Here is a 26,216-nt window from a genome sequence, read left to right as displayed (position 1 = left end):
GTGATGAACACTCAAAATAATGCACTGCTTTTCAGTGTGTGCTCAAAGCCTTTTTACCAGGTCAATCTTTAAAAGTGTACTAGCTACTTTAAATAGAACTGGAAAAGCAAGAAAACTCAGCTCTTGAGCAAATATTTTTCTTTGCTGTCACCTAATCCTACGCCTTGTGCTAGCCTGGCCGTCTCCAGCTTGAGCCAGGGGCAGAGATTAGCAGTTCTGGCCACTCCATGTGAGTGGCAGAGGGAATCCACTCTGCTACTTCTGCTCTGAGTTTGGAGTGGAAAGCCAGCTCCCAAGCTCCAAAGCAGACACTGTCATAAGCTGTGTTGAACTCCACCACCACAGCAGAGTGCAAACGAGGTGACCACTGAATGGACAGAAAAATCAGCACATTCACTCGAGGCCTCTTAGAAGAAAGCTCAAGACAAACCCCATCTTTCAGCAAGCAGGAAAAATTTGTGAGGACCAAACACAAGCTGTGCTTGGATCACCGCTGTGTAAGTGCTCCATCACAATTCTCCCAGCAATACAACAGGCACAGATTAAACAAGTAGTTAAGGGAATTAAAGTCAGAACTTCCCATTTAAAAAGATAGCACAATCTCCTGTGGATAACAACCCACTGAAGCAACTAAGCATTTGCAGTACCTCACTATGCCAGTGGCAGGGGCTCAGATAATACTCAAAGCTTTAACTTCAACCAGAAATAACTGCTGAATTGAAAGAATTGAAGTTTTTGTTCGTACAGATAATGCTCATAGAGAGCATTTAAAAAAAAAAAAATCACAACTCTGTAGGGGGGAGAGCTGCAGAGACTATAAATAAGTGTGCTCTGTACTCAGCTCAGAGAGAGATGAGATACAAAATCCCACCAGCTCTGAAGGCAGGAAATTGTCACATCTAACACTTTTCTTTCCCTGTTCACATCACACTGTGTTACAATGGGAATTTTACCACTTCTTCATGTAATAAAATGAAACATCTTTTAGCTGTGGAACTTACTACTAATAATGCTAAGTAATTCTCAGTCTTTCTGCCACTCCCTTATTTAGAATCTGGACCAGGGACGTTTCTCACACACCTCTCAAAACGCACAGCCAAGGCAGTCGTTCCTCCAGCTCCTCCTGATGGCAAACGATGGGCACAGCACCCTAACGAGGGACTGGATGGGAATGCTGATGTCATCCCGTGTGAAACAACCAAGACCTAAACATATGATCAAAGCAAGGTTTGCTGAAAGACAACACCTGATTTGATCAACTGCTGGGATCAACAGAGGGGCAGATGCAAATGCACAGGAGGCCTTCTCAAGGTCTGTGACAAAAAAACCCTCCAGCTGAGCACTAGTTGAGGCCAACAGCTCTGTAAACCTACTGTCTAACTGGCTTAGTGGAAAAAAAAAAACCAACAGGGAATGACACCTGTAGAACAGAGAATGGATTTCAACACTGAGAGGGGATAAGGTTGTCAGGCCCCACAAGACAGGAGGAGATTGTTAAGGCAGCCAAGGATATAAGGTTTGAAAATGGCTGAATATGCAAAGAGTGACTTCCATTTATATATTCATCAGCTCAGGAATTAATACAGCTGCCTGGGTTACCTTTTCTCTTAAGAACAAAAAAGAAAGGAATCCAAACAATGATAACAGAGAGAAAGCACATGGAAAAACAAAAACACAGATACCCTATAGATAACAAACATTTTATTTATTTCTTAAAGCAACTACAGTAATATAAGTGATTACAGAATTATGAAGCACTGAAAATCCAAAGGAATTGAATGGCCTGGGTTCAAGCACTAATGACCTCACACCTTATCTCTCGGAGAGCCCTCACTCAGAAAAATCACATTATCTGAAAAGAAATCAAAAAATTAATCTTCAGGATTGTTTTGCCCTGTTGCAAGCCTTCACATCCACAAAGACCACCTATTTGTGTTCAAATAAGCTGCATATTTCAGAACAGAACAGTTAATACAACAAAAGAGGGTCCAATACAGGGTTCTCCCTCTATGTCCCTGAAAGCTGACAAATTAATGTGGTCATATGAAACAAGTGTGCTAAAGCTGATGAAAAGGAGCAGCCAAAGACACTAGACATGTTTTAAAATAACGGTTTGATTCTTTGATTATAATTGGTATCAGATACAGCTTATTGCCTTTTTCAGTCTGCACAACCATGTCAACAGCCTATGGGAAGCTCCTCTTTCATCAAGCCTCAGGAATTTCGAAAGCATCTTGAGATGGGGCCTCTTGAACACAAGGAAACCATTAGGATAATACTAATTAAAGAAAGATTCTTTCTTCTCCCCTCCACCAGTTTATAAACAGCAACTTACACCACTGCTAGCTGAACTGTTCATGTGAAAGTTTGATTTCTGTTGTTTTAAAGAGGCTGCAAAAACATCCAGAACTATGGTTCTTTTCCCTTTCTTTTTCCTTCCTTCTCCTCTGTCCTAGCTTTCTTAGACATACTTGTGTAATAGAAATGTTTGCTCTAATACCCAAATAATTTACCCCTCCCTCAAAAGCCACAAGGTAGCACAATACCCACAATAAAGCTGTAAGATGCTCATGCTATTTAAATGCTCAAGGAAAGAGTTTTTTCTAGTTCTCTTCTTCCTTGTGTCTATTCAAGGCACAAGTGTACTCCTTACCCATTCTATGCTCTTCTTATCACTACTGGCTACCAGAGCAAGGTGTTTCTAAATTCTCCACCAAGTTATCTGCACATAAAACAATCTTCCACAGAGGTCCTTAAAGCCAGTGAAGTCTCCAGTCTTTAACAGGAAGAAAAAACTCCAGCAAACTGAGATAAAGCTACTAAACAAACTCTGCTTAGAAAAGGAATCTGCCTGACCTGTAGTACTACATTCCAGTGTTCTTAAAACACAGTGTCTGCCTCCTGCACCAACTGGTTTGTGTGAGCAACGGATGCAAACAGTTTGCAACTGTATACTCTGTGTCTTCACAAGCAGTGCCAGAGGAAATCTACTGGTACAGACTATTCATTCTCTCAAAATCCCTGAGTGTGGATACTGAGGATGGAGACAAACCAAGCTCTATTTCAAAGGCCCTTCACTCCCTCTCCATCTTAAAAGGGCAAGGGGAACCTTGATATGTCGCTCCTTACCTGCTATAATGGTTGTGGCCTGTCGCCTCACATTGTTTTTATCTGTATATTCACCATAGTCTATCTTCCCTTCAACATAAATTCGAGAACTGAAAAAAACAATTTAGTTCTGGTCAGAGAACTGTGCTGCTGTTTTCCACTCTATATCTAGAATCACAGAATGGTTTGGTCCTTAAGGTCCCTTCCAACCCATCTAGTTCCAAACCCCCTGCCATGGGCTGGGACACCTTCCACTCAGTCAGGTTGCTCAGAGCCCAATCCAACCTGGCTTTGAACACTTGCAGTGATGGGGCATCCACAACTTCTCTGGGCAACCTGTTCCAGTGCCTCACCACCCTGACAATAAAGAATTTAATCTATAACTCTAATCCAAATTTCCCCTCTTTAAGTTTGAATTCATTACTCCTTGTCCTTTTCATCACTATTCCTGATGAAAAGGTTGAATTCAGAATCTAAGTACACAGGCATTTGTAGCAGGTCTGCTGACATTTTGTGGCACCTCTGTCTTAGCATAGCTCTTGGTCACCATAATTATTACATTAATCAATTATTAAGGCATTAAATCTTCAGCCACATTTCTTACTCACTTACCCCTTTCTCACATACTGATAGGTAACATCCCTGAGGCCTGGCCTGAAGACAGAGATTCTGTGCCACGTCGTCTTCTGACTGACATCACCTAAGTTACATAAAAATAACTAAGTTGGATGCCAAACTCTTTTTGGTACAAGACTCAGAAATCAGTTTTTATGAGAAGTGACTTGAAAACAGAAGTATACTAGCACTCAATATCCCACTTCATTCCAGAACTCAGTGTTCCACTCATCTGTGTCCAAATGAAAGTATTGTGCAGTATTGTTCAAACCAAGAGATCACTTTTCCTGGAATACAGTGCTCATACTGTAATTTCCCCACACACACATGATCTACATTGAACAGAAGTTAGAGAAAACAAGACACCTGTAGCTTCAGACTGATGACAGAATTGGAGACAAAATGCATATTTTTTTCTTTTTTTTTTTCCTTCTCTCTTGAAATACAAACAAGAGAAGAGGACCCACTACACCTCTGACAAACCCCAACAGTGACAAACTGCCAATTCAACACTCTCTTCTCCAGAGGAAGGTTGACAGGCAGATCTCTCTTCACGCTGCTGGGGATCAGTAAGAGACACACAAATGCACCAGCACCTCTAGTGACCCCAGAGGAACCTTCCTGCACCCAAGAGGTTTACACAGCAGCACAAGGACAAAGCGTGGTGCTGCTGAACATGCAAACATGAGCTCAGAACACAGCAAAAGCAGGTTGCTCGCTGCAGACTCACCTCCCTGTCCTAGTTCACTATCCCCTGTCCGCCACATCTCATTGGTTGCAAGAGAAAATATGGTAACAGGATTTTTTCCTTCCACTTGCCTCATGATAGGGTCCTGTCCAACCCGACCCAGTAACTGGACACGATTCATGGCTGAAACAAGAGAGAATAAACACACATACAGGTGAACTATGATGCTTCTAATCATGCAAGCCACAAAACAGCAGTTTTTGTGAAGGGCCAGAACCATGACTTTTTGCACCTCCTAACCACTTTTCAAGCTCTTGTGACTTTTGCCTTATCCAGGCCCCCAGCAGATGGTTTACTGTGCCTGTACTGTCATTATCACTAAATAACTCAGCCAAATATTCCTTTGACATCTTTTTCCACAGACATATCCATATGTCACAAGACTATCTTGCATTTACTTGACTGCAATTTTTTTCATTATGATAAAACCATAGCATTACATTGTTTTTTCCTTAAAACACTACCTTCAAAACAATACAGTTGCATTATTATACTCCATCCTCTGAATTAGAGGGTGATTAGTTTTGACACAGGTACCGGGCCTAGGCAGACACATTTTATCCCTTCTCCATGTTCAAGAACAGCTGGAGGAGATCAGGGGAGTATCATTCTTGCAAAAGCATGTGAACTGAAGACTGAAGTCTGAAGTGTACGCCTGGAGGAAATCATAGTGGGGCAGCAGCACCCAAACAAGTCCCCCAGGCACAGAGGAATCTGGGAAACAAGCACATGAGACACCTAAGGGCAGGTGTTAAAAATCATGACAACAGCAGGCCCAATTCACTGCCATTGATAAAGTACCACCTGCTTTTTACAGGTGGTACTATATGTCAGGGCTTTTCTCCTGTCCCCTCCAAAGTGCTGCTTGACTTGACAAAGACCAGATAGGAAGCTACAGGTCCAGAGAAGAGCAACAAGGCTGGTGAAGGGACTGGAGCACAAGTCTTATGAGGAGAGGCTGAGGGAGCTGGGCTTGTTCAGCCTGGAGAAGAGGAGGCTCAGGGGAGACCTCATCACTCTCTACAACTCCCTGAAAGGAGGTCGTAGCCAGGTGGGGGTTGGTCTCTTCTCCCAGGCAACTATCAGCAAGACAAGAGGGCATGGTCTCAAGTTGTGAAAGGGGAGGTTTAGGTTAGATATTAGGAAGAAATTCTTTACAGAGAGGGTAATCAGGCATTGGAATGGGCTGCCCAGGGAAGTGGTGGATTCTCCATCCCTGGAGGTTTTTAAGATGAGACTGGATGTGGAACTTAGTGCCATGGTCTAGTAACCACAGTGGTAGTTGATCAAGGGTTGGACTTGATGATCTCTGAGGTCCCTTCCAACCCGGCTGATTCTATGATTCTATGATACTCAAGAGCCTATGTGTTTGAAACAACACATTCTTAGTTACCACACTGAGGAGCAACTCTACCTACCTGTTTCTCTCCTGCCATATTTCAGACCTCCCAAAAACTGAGATAAACACAACAAGTAACAGCAAGTTGCATCTCAGGAGCTACTTACATCTTTCCAGTACCAATGGGGCAACTGTATCAGACTCATGTCTCACAAACTGGCGAAACACCTGAAGGAACAGACACATGTTAGTTTCCAGGACACAAAGTATGAACAGCATTCAGAAGCCTTGATGACTCATTTTCTGAACACTTATGGAGGGTCTGCAAGTATGTTCTTTTCCCTGTAACTAAGGGGAAGGGACTGAGAAAAGAAATTCATTCGGCTAAATGAAGCCAGTGGGATTATTCAAAGAATATCTGGTTAAAGCAGCGCTAAAAAGCTGCCTAGGAGAAAGTGTGGTCCACAGGTACATCTCCAGCAATTATTTTTGGGACCTGCAGTAACTACTGTTATTCTGTAATATATAAATAGGGAGGGGAGAGGTTTGAAGTACAGTGGTTGTTCAGTTCCTTTGGCTTTGGTTTTAGGAAGCAAAAAAAGTTCTAATAGTTGCTTTCTGCTTTACTTCAGAGATTAACAAGATATACCCAAATGTACATCCATCTGTGGTTATGAGCAGTAGAATACACTGACAACCCCTGTTCCTGACCAGACAGCAAATCAAGGACAAAAAACCCCAGTGCCACAAATAAGCACAAGTGGGGAAAAAAGTAAAGGAGCTGCCTTGATGCCAGCAAATATCCCATCCCAGAAGAAAGGAGGGAACAAGAAAAGCCCAGGAACACTCCCGCAAGAGGCCCACGTGCAGGAAGTGGAAAAAAAGCTCATTTCCTGTAACATGTGAACAGAGAAGCTGAACCAGAGGAAACGCAATCTGCAAAACGAAAGCTCTTTGGTGCATCTGTGTGCCTCACTGACACACACGCAAATCATCTCAGACTCGTTCCACGCAAAAGCCAGATCTTTCAGTACACCATTTTCCCAGCAGCTCAGTAACTAAGGCCCGGCATTTGCACCCCTGGAAATACGAGCGCAAACAAGAACATCTTCACGGGCTGCAGCCCCGGCCAGGTTGGGCGAGCGGCCCCGGGGCCCTGGGCTATTCCCGCCTCTGCCCTTCCCGGGCCGCTGCCGTGCCCGGAGAGTCACTGCCAGACACACGGGAGCGGCAGGAGCCGCTTCTCCTCCTCCTCGTCCCGCCGCGGGCACACGGGACCCGAGTGCCTGCCCGGGGGTCTCCGCACGCCCGCCCGGCCGTACCTGCCACGCCGGCCGCCGCCACATGCCTTCTCCGCCGAGCCTGCGGAGGGAAAAGCAGGGCTGAAGCAGCGCCCGAGGGAGCCCCGGCCCGGCCCGTTCCCGCCGCCCGACCCCGCGCCCTCCGCACCTCTCCCGCCGCAGCCGCGCCCGGAACAGGAAAGGGACCGACGGGAGGTTCCGGGCGGAAACCCGCCCCATCCCGGGGGACAGGGGATGGAGAGCCCGCGGGCAGCCACTGCTACGGCCACCCGGCTCGCCCCCCCCGCCCCACGGGGGACAGGGAGCTCTCGGGTGGCGGGGGAGGAGGGGAAAAAAAAAAAAGAAGTCACTCCGTCATCGGTTAAAAAAATTAAGATAAAATGTTTATTTGCGCTTTTCAGTTCTGAAAATATAGGATCTAACAGTTAAAAGCCAGCATCATAAAACAAACTTCAGTAAAAACTGGAAATAAGCGAGTTACCAAGTTTACACTCTCCCTCGTAACAGTGCAGCGCACTCTGTCCAAACAGGACACAGCCGACCAGGACCCACAAATATACATTTAGAGGGGAGGGGGAGGGTGTGGTGCAGTGTGAGGTCTAATAAATACGAAATACATACCACAGTTTACATGGGCAACTCCAAAAACCTGGAAAAGCCCTTTCTGATTCCCCTCATCTTTGCTGAAAGGGTGCAGTTTGCTGGCAGGCAGCTGCACCAAGTGTGAGGTACTGGAAGAGAAGCGGGTACCAGACCCAGCTACCAGCACACCACAGCCACCTCTCCCCGACTTGAACAAGGAGTCCTTGCCGATCGACAGAAAACAACTCAGGCATCAGGGAATAAGCTTACCCAGCTATAGGAATTCTGTTGGTGAAAGCTAAGGGAAGTAAAGTTTTTCTTCAGCTTCCATTCCTTAACTCAGTGTTTCCTTTTACTCTTTGTCCCCCATCAGTGAAACGCCACTCCAATTGCATCCCAAGTCCACCAGGACTGCTATGTAACCAGCCTGTCTCCTGATGTGTAGTTAACACAGCCATAGTCTCTGCCTACTCACTCCTAGAAGGGCCCTGCTGTAGATGCTGTCTCCATGTACAGCCACTATTGCCCCTTTAAAGATACACTCAGCCAGAGCATTAAGACCACAAAATCATCAATAACAGGGCCCAACTAAAGAAAGAGGGAAGTAAGGAGAGAAAATGCCATCCTTTCCCTTGTTTGGCAGAGCTACACTTAGTCAAGGGCAATTACACAAGAAATTTAACAGTTAAAAGACTGGGGACAATAACCTTAAATTCCCTGATCCAACACCTGTAAGCCAGTCATTCTTCCCTCAGCCAACACCTCATCATAACTAAGGAGGTTACAAAAAAAGAACACGACAGGGAGAGATAATATGGGGCATTGGTCTGTGCAGACCCTCAGCTTTCACAGGGCCCTTCAGCAGTCAGAGCTTTTTGGACAACACAAAAATTCAGTAACCCAGAGTAAAGCTAAATGAGCGACAGCTTTTCCCTCCCACCAGGCGCTTGCTCTTCTGCTTAGAAGAGGTTTCAGACTCTTGCAACTTGGCACTTCCTAAGGCTTGGTCCTTCATGAGGGTCTGGGCAAGGCGAGCTGCTTTAAGTTCCCTGCAGGGGGGAGATGGAAGGAAGAGGAGAGGAAGAAAACCGGGTCATGCATGAATCCCCACCAGCTACAGAAGCAAGCTATGAACAATCTTGCACAAGAGGGTTACTGTAATACTCCAGCATTGCAGGAGGGAGGAAGCTTTTCACCCAAGAGGGTGACATGAAGATTACTGTAACTGTCTTTGGAGATTTACCAAAAGAAAACTATGTATCAGGCCAGCAACACACTGGCACCAGCGTGAAGAGCCCCTAGCTCAGTTTTTCTCCCATTGTTTCAGAAATTTGTGAATGGCAAAACTTATAAAGGCACATGCTTCTTTTCCATTGCACCCTTCTTCCCTTGCTGTTCTTCCAGAGAATACACTCTAATGTCTACACAAAAAAACTTACTCTCCAGCTGACTACTGCACTAAGAGGGGTGGTGGGGCAGTTCCTGGCAGGTCCCAGCACCTTAAAACATTATTGCCAACAGCAGTGAGAGGGAACAAGGGGGAAAAGGATGTCTGCCACCACCTGAATATTCCCTTCTTTCTGTGCCAGACCACTATCTCAGTGCATTATCAATTCCTCATCTGCCCCCAGCTGCTTCCTGTATCAATATTTTCCATCACCAGTGGTTGCAGTAAGTGCAGAAGTTCACTGTTCTAACTCAGCCAGCTCCTCAGAGCCAGAACTGAAGCAGAGCTGCTTGGGCACTGCAAGTCCCTGCTACAGCCTCACCATCCTCCCAGCTCCAGGCACAGAACCTGCCTGGGTATTTCTACATCTGTGTTCTCCCAGCACTACCACCCTACATTCAAGGCTAGTGACCAGCACTTGCTATGCCCATGCCTTCTCCCCTTCATGCCCAAGCCAGTCCTACCTTTCCAGCATGGCCGTCTTGCATTTCTCCACATTTAGCTCTTCCTGGAGCTGCAGAGCTTTTCCACGTGAAGGACGGAGAACAGGGTGTTTAGTCAGAGCTGTGGCAGAAGGTCTTTCCACTGGGTCAGGATGGATCATGAGCTAGAAGGCAAAGGAGTTCAGAGTTTAACACTCCTGCCACATGACAACTGCAAAAGCCACCATTCTGTCAGAGACTGCTTCCTCACCTCAAGGAGCTCAAGAAAGGTCCGGGGAAGGTTCTGGGGGATCGGTGGGATGTTGCCTTTGCGGATGTGGTGCCACATGGTCCCGTTGTGAGGCAGAGGTGCTGCACCAGCTGCCAGAGCTACTGTGAGTGCCAGGGCAAAGATGTCTGCCTTGGGCAGGTTGCAGTATTGCTGCAGAGAGAAGGTGAAAGGTTATAGAAAGGGAACATCTTGCTACACTAAACAAAGGTGGGTTGGGGTCCAAGCTCAAAAAGAAACAGCCAAGCAAGTATGTTTATGGCACTGGCTTCACCGTTCCAGTGAGCCGCTTCCTTCTCTTTAGGACAAAAACATTGTCAGCAGATAGTAGTGTAACTAACAGCATGTTGGCTTTCACCCAGCCACAAGAAACTTCCAGCCCACTTTATGATCACTGCAGCAACTCCAGAGGGTGGCCTAACAGATGTGTACCTCCACCCTTCACCACAAGGCAATAAGCCCAACTCAAGGCTGCATCTGATACACTGACCTAGCAGTTCCCAAAGCCACTTGCAACGCAAACAGATACTGTCACTTAAGTACCTGAGCTGACAAACACATCCAAGCTGGTTGTTCAGTACAGATTTCCTTTTTTTCCACTGGTCAGTGAAAGATTGCAGTCAAGTTTAAGAGGTGTGTTGTGCCTCTCACCTCTCCCCACTACCTGTTCAGTGTTTGTTGTACAAGGCATCTGTCTGGCTAAATATATTCCTCAGTAATCACATCCAGCAGTTTAATATCAGCTGAGTGTGCAAATCAAATGTCTCCAGACTGATAAGGTTTCGCCTCATTAATTCCTCACAGGCAATAGTTGCAATAATCTAATGATAGTAACTTATAAAGTATTTTAAATATTTACATGATAAGACCCATACCTATACTGTTCATAATAAAGCATTAATTTTGCTGATTTCACAGCCAGACCAGACAGAAGAAAGAGGAGATAAGGTGAGGAACACACTATACTAATGACTGCACTGCAGTTGATCTCTCCCCACTTGCTCCCCACTGCCCTGCCAGCAGCTGTACCTCTTGCAAAATCTCATTGGCCAAGAACCGTCTGTCTCCTTCCTCCACCTGAGGGTTTGTTATTGATGTCACATGTCCAAGGTCACCTGGAACAAAGAACAAGCAACTGGAACTTAATGAAGAAACTGATGTAACTCTCCATCAATAAAAGCCTGCATCTTATAGGCACCAGTAAGAGCAACAACAAAATACTAAGTAAAAGAGCAAGCCTGCTCCTACTCAGGAATCTGGGCTTGGAAACAAGCTCATGAGTTTTCTAGGAGCTGTCTCCTCAGAGGAATTAATTCTGGTAGGTAACTGGGGCATTCAGGACTTTGCTATCAGTTTTGAATGTGAGTCTCTTCAGCCAGCAGGACAGAGCAGTATCAAGCAGTAATGGGCAGCCCTAATCTTAAACAAGTTGTAAAGTTGGCTAAAACCTACCAATCTTATACACCATACCACAAGAGAATTCATCTTCACTGTCACTCTCCTGCCCAGAGGGGCCTGCAACTGCCAGCTTGTGACAGATGAAGATATTACCTGCAAAACAGAAAGTTTAGCAAGTGTGATATCAGTAGTCAGACTGCATCAGCCTGACAACTCTCCAAAAATCCCGCCTGTCACACTAGTCAAGCTTTGCAGCCAGAGAAACTGTGCACATGCTTCCCACCAGTTAGTCTGCTTTCTGCCCAGCTCACGTATTCAGCAACACAGCTGGCAGAAGACAGCTGTATCTTGTGCAGAAAACATCCTAGTGAAATCAACCTCCCCTCCCTCTGTCCTCTAAGCTAAAAGCATGATTTCAGCAGCAAAAAGGAGCTCCACTATAAGAATATTAACTCTGCGACTGGGGGGAGCACTGCCCAGGAGGTGCCCATCCTCAGCTGCAGAAAGGAAACCTTGTTACTATTTTTGCAGGAACTTAATCCCTCAGGGTAGCCCCAGGTACAAAAGTCAAGTGTTGTGCAACAAGGCAGAAGCAAATAAGGAAGTCCCCGTGTTCATTAGCAGCCCTACTCACTCCACTGGTATGAAGGTGATTCCCATGAGCCAGGATTATGGAGATCATGAGACAAAAGTAAAATGCTGCCGACTACCAGAGAAGCACTTTTAAAGCAGCAGTAGTAGCACAAATAAAATAAATAAATAACCACCACCACAACAAAACCACCAAACAACAAAAACAAACAAACAAACAAAAAACCCACCCAAAAAAACCCCCACACAAACCACAAGACATTTACCTTTTAGGGCAAGTCTTCTTTCCTTTGAAGCATTATGATAGGTCCAAGCAGAAGGATCTGTTACAGATCCTACCCCTGAAGGGTCACGAGCAAGACCTTCCCCAAAGAAGTGCACTATACTTACTAGGTTTGATATCCAGGTGCACAAGGCCAGAGTTGTGGATGTATTTTAGCCCCATGGAGACTTGTAACAATATTTCCTTCAGCTCTGCTTCCAGGAAATACTGCCCCAGCTTTGCATTTTCCAACAGCACATCTTGGAGACTCCCACCTAGGTGAAAACAGGCAGTCTGAGACCTCACAAAGGTTTTTACAGAGCAGCACATTTGTAACAGCTTAATAGAAACTACTGCCTAGAACACTTGCAGGCTTGCAAGGATGCACTGGCAAACCCGAACCAGACCAGCTAATATATGCTCTAGACATTATCATTTAGCTTCAGCCTTTCAATTGCCTCAGAATGCCCTTCCTCCTGCTCACCAAGGACTGAGCAACTGCAGCACCAGGAGGGCTGGCCTGGTAGTGGCACTGATGGTGCTTCAAGTGAACAGTGGAAAAATTAATTACTTCTGCCATGCTTACAAGCAGGAAGCAGGTATATGAATGCTGGAGCAAGGAAATTAAGTTCCTCCTAGAAGATTTTTGACTGAAGAATGTAACATTTAACACAGACACAGAATTTTGTGGGTCTCCATTGAGGCACTGGCTATTTTAGCACTAATAAATATCATGGCTCCTCTCTCCATCAGCCTACTTGTCACCACTTCTCCTTTAGTATCAGATACTCATCCACTAGAACACAAGCAATATGTCAATGCTGCAGCAACAAGCACCATATTTCATGGTTCCCTCCAACACATTTGAAAGCATTACTCCAAACACCTATCACCTCAGTTCTTCACTGAGCCCCAGGACTGCAGGTGCAGCTGAAAGATGAGCATTACATATTTGCCTTCAGCTCCCCTGGTAGCCAGATGGGTCCTTTTAAATTTCTCTCAAACAGTGCTGTGGCCAAGGGCAAACTCAAGTAAGAGTGTACCACCCTGCCTGCAGCACCCCATTTATACTTTGCCCCATTATTTGCTCCATTCCTCTGCAGTTGTCAACCCTTTTCTCCTAGTCAAGATGCCTTCCTCTCAACCAGGTAGCCACTCTTCCAACTGTTATCCACCTTCATTAAGACAAGTTTGTTGCTGAGGTACATGGCCCTTAAGTTATCTGCTCTTGAGTCACTTATATCAGATGTTACCTGGACAGTCCCAGACAGAGCTCTAAGCATCAGCATGGGGAATGCTTCTCCAGGCCAGCCAACACAGAGGAACAGTTTTAAAATCCCAGAAATTAGAGGGTATTCACTGCCTCTAATACACTGGACCCATTCAGAGCTTGATGTTCTTCAGATCTTATGAGCCCTTACGGGATTCTCCATGGATATGGAGCCCCGGTGCAGTTTGCTTTGTTGTAAGCCAAAGTGTCCCATATTTAAGAGGGCAATTGCACCCATCCTGAGATCTCAACCTTTGACAATGTCCCAGCTCTTACCATTGCAGTGCTCATTTTGGATAATCATGTGATTGTCCTCTGCCCAGGCCGAGTAGTAGCGCACAACATGGGGGTGGTGTCCAAGGACAGCATGAGCATAAACCTCACGCAGTGCCAGCTGCCTAGAGAAGCACACACAGAAAAAGCAGAGGTTACAGAGTGGCAGAGTCTGCTTGAGAGCCCAGATTGCAGCCTGGCTTAAGAAAGGGGGAACAGAGGTGAGCAGGACTTTCTCTTGAGTTTTGACAGACAGACTGGCTCTCACAGCTGCTGAAAAAAAACCTGCCCTTGCTCAAGTGTGCTGAGCAGCTGTCCAAATAAAATAATCACTGAGCAAGTCTTTTGTTAAAGAGGTAAAAGCAGCAGCAACTTCAAAGACTGCTTTAACATGCAGGACACCATGAGCTGATCAATACAGATGTGAGCAATACTGGCCATAAAGCAGGGCAGGGACTTTCCACAAACTACTTGACAGTTATCACTTTAAAGACAATGTCTAGATGGACCCAAGGAGTTCAGGTAAGCCATCATCTCACTTTGCAATGCATAGGACTTCTTCCTTCCTTAGACATTTATATCCAATAGTTGCACAGTGCTGTCTTCTCCCACTCTTCTGTTACTTTGAAGTGCAACAGCAGCCAATTTTTGATCATGCCATCCCTCAGATACCTTGAGATCCACACTCCCTCCTTCCCCATCACACCTCTCAAGAATATGCCCATCATTTCAACTGGCAGTTTCTAGCTAGCACACTCACTCATCCGAGGATCCTGCCAGAGGCCTTTTGGAGCGTTTGATGGCATAAACACATCCATCAAGGCGTTTGATGCACTTGTAGACAGAGCCAAATTCCCCCACACCAATTTTTTCTAGTTCCAGGAACTCCTTCTTGTAGCGGGAAACCATATTGCTCTCTTTCAGAGGATATCTCTAGAAGGTCACAAAAACAAAGACAAGTACGAGTTGAAAGATTTAAACAAAGCCTTAAAAATAATATCTGTCATGTTTTTAGAGGTGTGTAGCACTTGCTCTCAGACTACCCATGTTGCTCTCTCTCTCCCATTCTGGATGCTCATCTGGATGCACACAGGCACGTGTGCAGGTGCACTGCCTGTTCTTCTTGAAATACTACCTTTCACTTAACCACATTGTGTTTTTTCTGACCACCTACCAAAGGCCAAGTTGTGGGGCTGTGTTTGTTTTGTTTTTTATAAAATCATGACTTGCTAGCCATAGAGGTAGAAACTGCAGCTAAGGAGAATTTTAGTCTAGTTTGGTGTATGTGCCTAAGCCTTCTTGGGTTACTGCCATCTCATCTCTTCTCTTGGCAGCCCAGACCAGTTTCTTGACCCATAGCTGATGGAATCAGTCAGGGAAGAACAGCAGGCAACAACAAAATACTGAAGTAACTGGCCCTAAAGACAAGGCTTGAGAAGACCTCTTACCAGATTTGGTAGGTAGAAATCCAGTACCTCTGAATTAGCCAGACCCAAGTACTGAATTTGTGTTTAAGTAAGAGTTATTGCCTATTTTGAATACAGGAGAGAAGCTTTGTGGCCTGAATGTTGGCTTCATGTGGCTCCAGCTATGTAAGAGCTGCTTTACTCAGGCAGCTGAGGTTGCCTGCAGCAAGGCCATTCTGCATCAGTTCAGGCTCTTCAAGTTTAAAGCACCAGCTGTTGACTAATGGCAGATTAGCTGGTCTCTGTGTATTTGTTTGTATCCCCACTGATTTCTCACCCAGAGACACTTTTCCACAAAGGACTGAAAGCCTGCAGAACAGTTGGAACATCATTATTGCTACAATAATGGACACTAGGGAAATAGGAACTGCTGGTACTGCTTGTAGAGTGATGCCTACTGGCAGGGGAGATGAGTAAAGAAAAGATAAGCAGTGGAGCATGAAGTGAACTACAAGAGAGTGGACTAAGTGATTTTTCTCCGTGCCCCTGCATCCCTCAAGAGACAGCAGGCCATGTGGCAGAGTGGTTCCCACAGAAACCACTGCTGTGATTATGGTGGTATGTGGTATATGACCTTAAAGAGGAGGGGGTAAGAGTTGATCCTCACAGCCAGTAAGATGTGGCTCACATGAAACAGCAGCCCTTCACAACAGGTGAAGGCATAAGGCAGCTGTATTTTACACTATCTTAAAAAGCTTGGGAATAAAGATACCTCATAGTACACAATTTTATATCTATATTACATAATCTAATCAGCACTCGAGCAGAATAATATTTCAATAAATCACAAGCTACCCAAGGCTTTCTTCTAGGGAAAACAATAATTGTGGCAGCCCCAGATGTTGCCTGATAGCAGATTGGCTCTGCAGGTGTAGTTTTTCCATGGAGACCAGTTTTCCTGCAATACCAGTCTGCTCGGCTAGAGGGTACCGTTATTCTTCTGTAAGCCTAAGTCACAACTACAGATTTGCATAAGTCAAGATACTTCCTTCAAGGGGCTGCTCAGGAAAATTGAGATTTTTACCTCATCTAAATGAAGAAATTTAATTGAGGCTTGGCTTGCTTTCCAAAAGCCAGCTGGATAGGCAGCATCCCTCCAGATAAAACTGGGAAGAAGGAAGGGGACTGTGGGACATGGGTTCCCACACCACTTCCCAACTCTGCCATCACAGCTGGGAGTACATGGGACCTCACACCAAGGCTAAAGCTGAGGTTTGCCAGCGAAGTACAGCAGTCAGCAAGAGGACTCTGTTTGGAGCTTTAAGATAGAGTTTGCTGTCCTGTAGCTATTTAAGGTGTGGTGGGGCCTTCCCTTGGACCCCAAGGCACACACACACCCACCCCAGCTGGACATTTTCCCCACAGAGTACAGAATTTGCCACCTTGCTTCAGAGATTTGTCATCAGTACTACTGCAACTCAAACTGTGCCCTCAGTACTTATCCACAGCTGAGTATTTGTGGTTTTGCAGTGCAGGTCCATATGCTATTTGCAATATAGAAACCATATTCCTTTAACATCCAAAAATGCTCACTACACCAATTCATAGGAACAGCAATACACCTGCTTTTTTTGAACCACAGAGGTACAATCCCTATTTATGCTAACTCAGTAGTTTAGTAATACAGTTCCCTCTGAGGAACCCAAATTATATTTCCCAGGAAGACCTCCTGACCAAAATCAATGAGTTTTATAGTATTACTTGTCAAAGTTTCAGATCTGCTTTAGTACAAGTTTCCTTTAGAGACAGGAATCACTCCCAAGTTTGTCATCTCAAACAAATGTTAACAAAATATTCACCTTGGAATGATTCTGACATAAGTATTCATCCTCTGGCAGGATGTCAAGATTTATACTCCAATAACAGAATAAATTTTAAACACCAAGTCTTTGCTAGCATCATATCCGCTCTGCGGGAGGGAAATACAGAGACACTCACCTGTGGAGGTAGCTCCTGTTTCATCTGGCTTCTTGGGCGAGGATCCTTCCTACAACAGACGTTTAGCAAAGTCTGGTGTTATTTCAGTGAAGCAATGCAACTGAGATTTGAAATGAAAACATCCTTCAAAAGAACCTCCAACTTCGCTTCACAGCTTAAAATGTATTTTATAGAGTTAACACACGAGTTTTTTAGTCAAGGCCTTAAAGACTGCAGTCCTAGGTTAGAAAATCTTTGTTTCCATTTAGAAAGCCTCCACAAAGCAACTTCAGTACTGCCCACACGACAGAGTGGCATTGTCCAGAAGCATCATTCTCCTGGCCACCCTATTACTGGTGAAGCTACAGTCACAGAACTGAAGTTAGCTGTTGATCCTCCACTTACATTCCTGAACAAAGGAAGTGATTGATTTTTACTTATATTTTCGTTACCTTTACATGTCTAGTAATGTTTGCTCTGCACCAATGAATACTACAGAAGTGAATGATTCACTGTTAGCAAATAAGTGCAGATACTGAATGTCTCCATTACTTATCTCCTTCAAACAGTCTGCTTCCAGTCTGCTGTTTAAGATGAGCTCACTTACAGCTCTTCTCTGGTCTTCCTCTTGCCATTAGAAAGAAAGAGCATTTGTCGATACGACTCTGGTGTGAAGGGATTAATGTTGACAAGAGAAGCTTGGGGAGAGTCATCTGAGTCAGCTCCAGGAGCGTATCTCGGCTGTCGATAGCCTTCGGCTGGGACCTTTGTCCCAGATGAAGGAAAAGCTGTCTTTGATAACAGGCTCTGTATTGAGAGAGGGAAAAAAAAATTGGAAAATAAACAGCAAAAATGTTTTTGTGTCTGCTATGTCAGAATAAAATTTCTGTTCTCCTGAGAGAACTCAGCTCCCTTCCTTGCGACCGCTGACTCCTAAATCCCTGTGTCCCCAGTTTAGTCCTGATGGTTTTCTTCTTCCACAAAGCATTTCATTCTTTGTTAGCCCTTTCAGATTCTATTCCCTGCTCACTTGAGTGAGGCCTGCAGAGCCATTTTGGCAAGCACAGTCCTCAAGAGGTGCCAGCTGCTCCTCTTTCTCACCTACAGAAACATAGAAATTGCATTGTATGTTACATTAACATGGAAGACCTAGTTCTGTCAGGCATGGACTGTTGCATCAGTTTGGTCGGAACAGGTTTGTCAGGAGATGAGCTGGAACACCACCCAAGTTTCCTTGTGGTTCTCCAACAATAAGCAGTATTAGGACAGGGTAAGTTGGTAGAAATATTTTTTGTATGGCCACTGGCAAAGCAACCAAACTCCATTTCTCCTCATGAATAAAAACCCGAGTTTCAGAAATTTAAGTTCAAAAGAAGCCTCTGGATCTTCTATACTTCAGCTTCTCACAGAAGACAGACCATTGGGTTTCACCTATTATTCCAAAACCTTCAGAGAAGCACATCACTCTTGAGTTGGAGACATAAAAATCTACTCAGTCTGACTTAACCTCTTCAGTAACCATCAGCTTTTTAAAAACCTAAGTTTGGTTTTGACTTGTTTCAGCTTCAAGAGAACAATATTGGCTCTAGAGGGTTTTTAATATACTGCTTTCCTCTAGTTTTAAAAGCCCTTCAAGAACCCAGAACTCTCCCTGTTGATGATGAAGGTACTCCTATATCTTTCCAGTCCAGCAGTGGCCTCACTATTATGATCCCAGAGCCACATCTTCACTCACATCTAGAGTTGCTCTTTTCTCTCAATGAAAGTTTTTGAAGATAAAAAAACCTAAAGCTGCATACAGTATCCTACATCCACCTAACTGGTGCTGCACTCATGGATATAGCTACTTCTGGGACATTCCTTTATTTCTATATTGTGCTTAAAAATTTGGCTCCTGGTTTACTGTGAAAATGACTCTTGATCTCTTTTTCAAGCTCTGCATCTCATTGCTCCCGAATGGGAAAATCCTGCTTATGGATGTATTAAAAGCAGTATATATCCAAGCCCAATTTACTCAGCAGCCTAGAAGCTGTGTAGGATTGTGGCTAAATTCCAGTCTAACCACAAGCCAAGGAAGGGATCTTAAATACCATTCCAGCCTGTTGATGTGTGCATGTATGCAATTCCTGTCTGCTCTACAGGGGCTTTATTTTTATTTCACAATCCAGCAGACTTGTCTCCCTGTAACATCATCTGAGAGTAGCTGCTGCCATGCAGTGTAGGGCAGCTACCATAACCAGCTCTAGCAATCTGTTCCAGGACTGAGCAAACCTATAAAATGCAATCATCTGCTTCCTGCCATGCATCCCAGCTGGGGCTCTGGTGCTCATCTGTCTGCAGTTAGATGTGGCTCTACCCTCTTACCCTTTCTATCACCTTCAAATGTTCCAAAATCAATGCTCCCAGCATTGTTGATAAGATTTGGGCCCTTTAGAGCCTACCTTTTGCAGCATGCTTGGAAACCAAGACCTTTCTCCCAGATGACAGCAAAGGAAAATAAATTGTTGATTTGCAATTTGCAGTTGCTGCTCATGAGCTACAAGGTGACAAACTACAAAGCAGCGTGTCTTGAAGCATCAGCCAACATATTAGCTACACAAGAGCACACACCAAAAGCACCCTTCCACTACCAGCAGCCCATCTTGTCTGAAAAAGATTCTAGACCCCTGTTATGGTTTAGCTCCAGCCAGCAACTAAGCCTTTTGCTCCCAGCCCCACCCCTTATCCCAGTAGGATGGGGAGAGGAAATGGGGCCGGGGGGGGGGGAGAAGTAGGTAAAACTTGTGGATTGAGAATAGTTTAATGATTAAAATATAATTGTTATCATTGCAATGAAAAGAGGCAAGAAAAAGAGACAAATAAAACCCAGACAGAGAAGTGATGCACAATACACTTGCTCACCACCCACTGACCCATGCCCAGCCCATCCCTGAGCACTGATCAGCCTCTCCTGGCTAATTCCCCCCTGTTTATACATTGAGCATAACATTCTGTGGTAGGAAATATCCTTTAGCTAGTTCCTGGCAGCTGTCCTGGCTATGCTCCCACACAGCTCTTGTGCTTCTGCTCACTGGCCGAGCATGGGAAATTGAAAGGTCCTTGACTTTGGGTAAGCACTACTTAGCAACAACTACAACATCAGTGTGTTAGCAACACTGTTCTCACACTAAATCAAAGAAACACAGTACAGCACTAGCTATTAGGGAGAAAATTAACTGCAGCCAAAACCAGGACAACCTCTCACGTATGTTAAGGTGAGATTTAGGGAGATTTTTTTTATAAAGGGTCACTGCAGGAAATTCTTGGAGTGATGCCATTTAGAGCTGCTCCTTCCCTAAGGAGTGGCAGGCCACTCCTAGCAAATATTGCCACACAGTTGATCATATATGGCCAGAGGATCATCCTTTTATCCACATAATCAGGTTTCTGGAGCAGGACAGAAGTCAAATCGTAGCACAGAAGTATTAAAAGGACTGATAGGCTGTGTATCACTTGAGCAAAGGAACAACCAGTCCATCAATAGAGCAGGAATATTGAGAGAGGGACCAAGAGCTACACTTCATTGCCAGTTTTGATGGCAAGGACCCAGTACACACACCAGAAATTACCTAGGAAAAGAGAAGCTGGTGCTAAGTCTCCATCTGTGATTACAGAAGACAAAAAATGAGTTGTATTATATTCTATGCAAGAAGTTTCAGAGAAAATAGAGTCTGGGATCATTCTCCTAAGAAACTAGCTCTGTAGATAAGTGATCCTTAGTATAAAGGATATACCCAGCCACAGCATTTCCAACTTTCAAGAGAAAACCCACTTGCAACCAAAAATGTGCTGAACAGAGCAGTAAGGGTAGCTGCCTATCTCCAAGCTCCCCCTGGAATGCTGAGCTTCCTGAAGGGAGATGCATTTATCTCCTACAGAGATGCTACAGACATCCACTTCCTTAAGCAGAGTGTCAAGTGTATATGGGAAGCCAAAGCATATGGTTGCTTTGGGTTTTCTAACTCAGACTGACCCAATACCAGCTAACTGGTTTTAACAACATCTTTAAAACAGTCAAGACAATTGCTCCCACACACAGGTTTCTACTCACACCCATAGAATAGCCCTTCCTTAGCTCATGGTCCACGTTTCTAAGGGAAGAGTACAAGCTATCAACAGTAACATTAAAAAAAAGCTTTCCACAGAGCTGGAAACAGATCCCCTCACCACCCACACGGTGATGCCACACAAACACCAGAGACCTTGCCTGCTCAGGCAGAGCGTTGATACATGCCATTACCTTGGGAGTGTGGGGGGTGTCACACAGCTGCAGCTTTTTCCAGGTGATGTGCAGTGGTGTCTCGGCACTGCCCCAGGTCTTATTCACGGCTGGGGAAGCCTTCAAGGTGGGACTCACCCAGGTTTTCGTCCTGCTCAGGAAAATCTCACTAAACTTTCTCTGAGGGGGGGTTGCTGGCAGAGGACTGCTCTCTTGCCACTTCTGGAACTCGGACCTCCTGGGAGGGCTCGAGCTTAGGGAGTCCTCCTCATTTACGCTTCTGTCTTCACTCTCTTCACCACAACTGGAAAAATCCAGCCGCTGAACGAATTCGTCACTGTTGTCCCAGTCACCCATGTCACCACATGAAACAGAACAGGTATAGCTGATACTGGCCTGTTTTGTTAGAGGGAGAAGGTCAGAGGAAGAGGAAGACAGCATTATTTACACAGATTAACTATCTTCTTCCTTGCTTCATCAAGGACATCAGTTCTGCTGACTGCACTCCCCCACCCCAATCCCACAGACACAGAAGCCTTAATCACTCATAGGTGTCATTAGACAGCCTTGGTTAACGAAGAGTACCCCAGAATTACTAACTACAAATCCATTCAGCTACTGCTCATGTAATGACAAATTTTTGCCTTTTGTCTTACTGGTGGAAGTCAGATACAACTCAGAAGCCGCTACCTTTGCCAGTAAGGCTCCAAGAGACCTCCTCCCTCCACCAATACTTAATCACTGTTCTCATCACACAGAGAAACAAAGCTATCCCATCCTAAAAAACAACACACACCAATCCTCCCCTCACCCTTTCTACCTCAAATTTCTCAACCAGAGAAAAAGAACCCATGGTACATACAGCTGTAAAAGCAGAGGGTGCCCTGAGGAGTTACCAGCTACCCCACAGAGACCCCTCTTCCTCCTCTGGAACATTTATAACCACCCCAAACACCTGAGCCAATGCTAATGGGAAACATCTGGAGCTTGGCAGCACCTGCCCACAGTTGCCAAATAGATGAGGGGTTTTGCTGTGCCTGCAACCAACTCTGCAGGGAGCCAGGGCTCCCTCTAAGTCATCTCCTTGCTTCTGCACATTCTTCCCTTCTCCAGCTTCCTGAGGCCTGTGAGGGGGATGATGTTTGCTGACAGCCAGTCTGCTCCATGATAATCCCATCAGAGATCCAGTCTTTGTGGGCTTTACTTGTTTAAGCTATTAGTCTTTTGATGATGGGGCACTGCACTTCCTTCTTTTAGGTCTGAATTTCACTTCCTGCATTTAGATGTGTGTTAATTTGGGCAAGAGTTGCAGGCTGCAACGAGGGGTCAGTAATTTATAATGTTGAAATTTATAGCTGTATAATTTATAAGACTTCAGGAGAGAGTTAGGAGCCATACACAGGTCTTTGTATGGGTTCCCATCTTGAGGTTCCAAGGGAGAGGAGGGAGAAGCTGGCTGTGTCGGTGAAGGCAGCCCTTCAGGTAGGGCCACTCAGTGGGAGCAGGTCAATATCTCCTTCCACTGCACTTCTCTCTAAAAAACAGGGATCTTCCATGTCTTTGTGATCCATGTCTGTGTGAGCCTGAGCTTCAAAGAGGGACTAGAGGGAGTTTTAACTAACTGGGAATGAGGTTACAGCAGCCTTTTTTTTTTAGCATCCAGGAGAACTGCTAGAGGGACATGCAGAAATTGGAAGTGGCTGCAGCCCAGATGAGATGGGGGTTTGTCATAACCAGCACCTGCTTTCCTATGCACACATCAAGGAAAATTCCCACCAGAACAGAAAGGGACATAATGGCCTGAGGTGTCTCAGCTCTCTTAACCCACTCTTTGAATGAAAAGTATGGCCATATGGGTCTCTGAAGTTTCCTGTTAAGACTGTGATGAACAATTCATTTGATACAGGCCCCCACAACGGTACCAGGAGGACATGCCAAGAACTCAGCACTGGTCACAACTGGCTCAGAGAGCCAGTATTTCTTGTATTCCTGGTATTTCTTGCAGGCACAGAGCCTGCTGCTGCTGTGCAGCCTCTCTGAGCCTGAAATGCAGCTGCTGTGTCTCCCTGTGCCTTACCCTGAGCGAAGTCCAAAAGCCTGGGAGTGCCAGCACTGGCTGCTTTTTGCTATGACAAGCTGTCCCTGCAGCATCTGGCCAGCTGAGATCCAGGACCACTTTAGTACTGCTGTGAGCTGACTGTACTAATCAGATGTTCGGTACTTGGAGTGTTGGGTTGGAATGTGTTATTTTAAATCTGAAGAAATAATGTTTTTAGTCCCCATAACTACATGTTCATTAATAACCCAGCAATGAAACTCCTTCAGACCACAGTTTTCAATCCCACCTGGAAAAAAAAATTTTTTTTTCTTTCTTCTTTCCCTTGGGATTTGTAGGCAACATCCATTTTTCTAAGGAGGGATGTGATACATAAAGGAGAAAAGTTGCTGTTTAAAGAAGGCCCAACTTGTTCACCTTGCATCTTCAAAATAAAAGCCACCACATTTTCATTTCATATGTTTTCTGGAGGACTACCCAAAGATCTGATGACAATTTTTTTAGCCCTCAGTTCAAGTGAAAAGGTGTTCATTTTGTTTTTTCTTCTAAAAGGGTAATATTATCCCCTGGCCTGATCTTCTCAGTTTTGGTGAAATAATAAAGTAGAAAATGTGGCCTTTGGTTTTTGCATGTCCCCAGCAAACAGTGTGCCCTCAGCAGGCCCAGATTGCCGGCCAAAGCAGTATCAATAGCTGTGGTGCCTCCAGGTCTCTTGTCCCATAGGGTTTTTTCACCAAAATCCAAGAGCTCAGAGCATGATGACATTTCACATATCTCGGGGCCAGCACTGGCAGCTTCTGCTCCCTGTCACTGGCTGCTCTTCCCACTGCATCCCCTCCCTCAAGCTGGGACAACACTGGTGTGACTGCACTGCAAAGGGGACCAGGAACAGCTCTATATCACAAACAGCTCATATGGATCATGGAGGAATTCTTATTTGGTATTTGTTTCCTGCCTGGATCACTGGGGACTGACATTTATGAGCATGAAGGAGAAGAGAGAAATGAGCTGTCACTTCAGCATCACCAACATGCAAAAATATATTTATCCAAATGAAGCTTGGCACTGTCTGTATGGTTAAAGCAAAGCACGTAGCCAAGTATTTGCAAAATCTGGCTTTTCTTTATACAGTAACAAAATATTGTGCAGGGTTTGTTTTTTTTTTTCCCTTTACCAGTCACCTTCTATGAAAAACTCCATCTGCTAAACACCACCTACTCTGGTGTATAGCTCTGCACAGTAAACTTGTGCATGGACTTTGTGAAACAAAATGCCCACTCAGTGTTGGAGCTGGATGAAATGAAGCTCGCAGCAAATGGATGCTAATGATACCAATAAAAAAAGAGGAAAAAAACAAATCCCACTGCCGAGGAAACTGGATGATGGGTTTCTTAATGGCGTATTGAACACTCAGAGCTGCTCAACAGGAAAAAAGTTGGACAACTACGGCTTTTATTACAATATCTTCCTTTTAATTGTGGCCTGCTTAATTGGGTAATTGAATTAATCAGGAAGACCTAGGGAACCAAATTAAACCTAATGACACTTAATGACATTGGTGGTGGCATAACGAGGATGGTAATTACAAAACGTTGGCTGCCTGTGGATGCCTTGGTCATGCTTGTGTCTCCATCTTTCAACCTCGAGCTGATTGTGCCTGTTCCTCCTAAAAATGTTTCACATCCTTCTGTACCACGTTTGTGTACAGATATACATATCACATATATATATGATAGATCTCTCCAAGCTGACCCTGCTGAGAAAGATCACCGCCTCCCTAAGATCCTGCTTTATGGTGAACTTGCCACCAGCTGCCGCAAGAGAGGAGCCCCGAAGAAAAGATACAAGGACTCCCTGAAACAACATCTCAGCCTTGGCCATATTGATCAACATAACTGGTCTACTCTGGCCTCCAATCAGGAGACCTGGAGACACACCATCTATAACGCTGCTGATGCCTTTGAGAATGCACGCAGGATCACTCTCGAGGAGAAAAGACAATGCAGAAAGAATCGTGCCTTACAGAATATACCATCTAAGGAGTCTTTCTGCTGTGCCTTTTGCAACCGGACATGCCTGTCTTGTATTGGCCTTTTTAGCCACCAACGCGCTTGCAACAAACATGGGTAGAGCCCTTCCCAAATCTTCGTTTGCGAAGCCTAGCCATGATGATGATGATATATGATAGATATACATATCAATATATACTGGATCAGTATCCCTGACTCCTTCAGATTTGGGGCTTGCAGGGTGTGTGTGAGCCTGCCCCCTTCCTGGCCCTGAGGCTGCTCTGCCCAACTCCCTTGGCTCCCCCGGTAGGATGGTCCCGACAGGGTCCCCCCAGAGCCTTCCTGCTCTGAGGACACAGCCTGGGAGGACAGAAGGCGGGCAGTGGGAGGAGGTGCAGCACGGGGAGGCGAGCTGCCCCCACTCCTCCCGTGCTCCTCCGGGAGCTGCCACCTGGGAGCAGAGCTGGGATTTCCGCCGGGATCTCCCCGGGAAGCTCCGCCCTGGAGCGCCGCGCCTCAGGCCCCGCCCCCTGATCCAAGCCCCGCCCATCGCCTCCGTCCCATCAGTTACGCCCCGCCCGCCCCGCCCATCGGGGGCGTGGCCAACCGCGGGCCCGCCCCCCGCCGGTGCGGCGCGGGGGGTGCGGCTCGGTTTGGCGCGGCCCGGCTCGGCTCAGCTGGGTTCGGATCAGCTCGGCTCCACTCGCTTCAGCTCGGCTCACCTGGGTTCTGCTCGGCTCCACTCGGCTCATCTCGGCTTGGCCCGGCCCGGCTCGGCTTGGCTCCACTCGGTTCATCTCGGCTCGGCTCCACTCGGTTCATCTCGGCTCGGCTCGGCTCGGCTCAGTTCCTCTCGGCTCGCCCC

General features: G+C 45.6%; 1 protein-coding gene across 3 annotated transcripts; it reads right to left on the bottom strand.

Moving 5' to 3' along the window:
- Positions 1-1,686: 1,686 nt before the first annotated feature.
- On the bottom strand, positions 1,687-26,166 carry LOC127469894 (single-stranded DNA-binding protein, mitochondrial-like). 3 transcript variants are annotated; one of them, XM_051784756.1, is made up of 17 exons: positions 26,074-26,166; positions 21,308-21,682; positions 17,636-17,835; positions 17,050-17,098; positions 14,406-14,578; positions 13,649-13,770; positions 12,231-12,377; positions 11,304-11,402; positions 10,881-10,966; positions 9,834-10,004; positions 9,605-9,747; positions 7,133-7,172; positions 5,978-6,038; positions 4,454-4,594; positions 3,721-3,808; positions 3,130-3,218; positions 1,687-1,852 (listed from the first exon to the last, which is right to left on the bottom strand). In XM_051784756.1, the coding sequence occupies exons 1-17, from the start codon at positions 26,146-26,148 to the stop codon at positions 1,806-1,808; spliced, it is 2,106 nt and encodes a 701-aa protein (XP_051640716.1). In that variant the 5' UTR covers positions 26,149-26,166; the 3' UTR covers positions 1,687-1,805. The 3 variants fall into 3 exon arrangements, 2 of the variants coding, with proteins under 2 accessions (XP_051640716.1, XP_051640717.1); XR_007904111.1 differs by lacking the exons at positions 1,687-1,852; positions 3,130-3,218; positions 3,721-3,808; positions 4,454-4,594; positions 7,133-7,172 and adding an exon at positions 7,260-8,742; XM_051784757.1 differs by lacking the exons at positions 9,605-9,747; positions 9,834-10,004; positions 10,881-10,966; ... (6 more) ...; positions 21,308-21,682; positions 26,074-26,166 and adding an exon at positions 7,260-7,279.
- Between the last annotated feature and the right edge of the window lie 50 nt (positions 26,167-26,216).

The sequence above is a fragment of the Manacus candei genome, unplaced genomic scaffold, assembly GCF_025592945.1.
Source record: "Manacus candei isolate 608988 ecotype Guabito, Panama unplaced genomic scaffold, ASM2559294v1 h1tg000018l, whole genome shotgun sequence".
Classification (NCBI taxonomy): domain Eukaryota; kingdom Metazoa; phylum Chordata; class Aves; order Passeriformes; family Pipridae; genus Manacus; species Manacus candei.
Note: the sequence above shows the minus strand (reverse complement) of the source record. Positions and strands in the feature narration are given on the sequence as shown.

What these genes read in the sequence shown, in the direction of transcription:
- LOC127469894 (XM_051784756.1), bottom strand. Translation starts at nt 26,148, where the DNA reads ATGAACCGAGTGGAGCCAAGCCGAGCCGGGCCGGGCCAAGCCGAGATG. An exon ending in CTGGCAGGATCCTCGGATGA is followed by an intron (nt 13,771 to 14,405) that starts GTGAGTGTGCTA and finishes GTGCTTCTCTAG; the next exon opens with GCAGCTGGCACTGCGTGAGG. An exon ending in TAGTGAACTAGGACAGGGAG is followed by an intron (nt 3,809 to 4,453) that starts GTGAGTCTGCAG and finishes TATGTAACTTAG; the next exon opens with GTGATGTCAGTCAGAAGACG.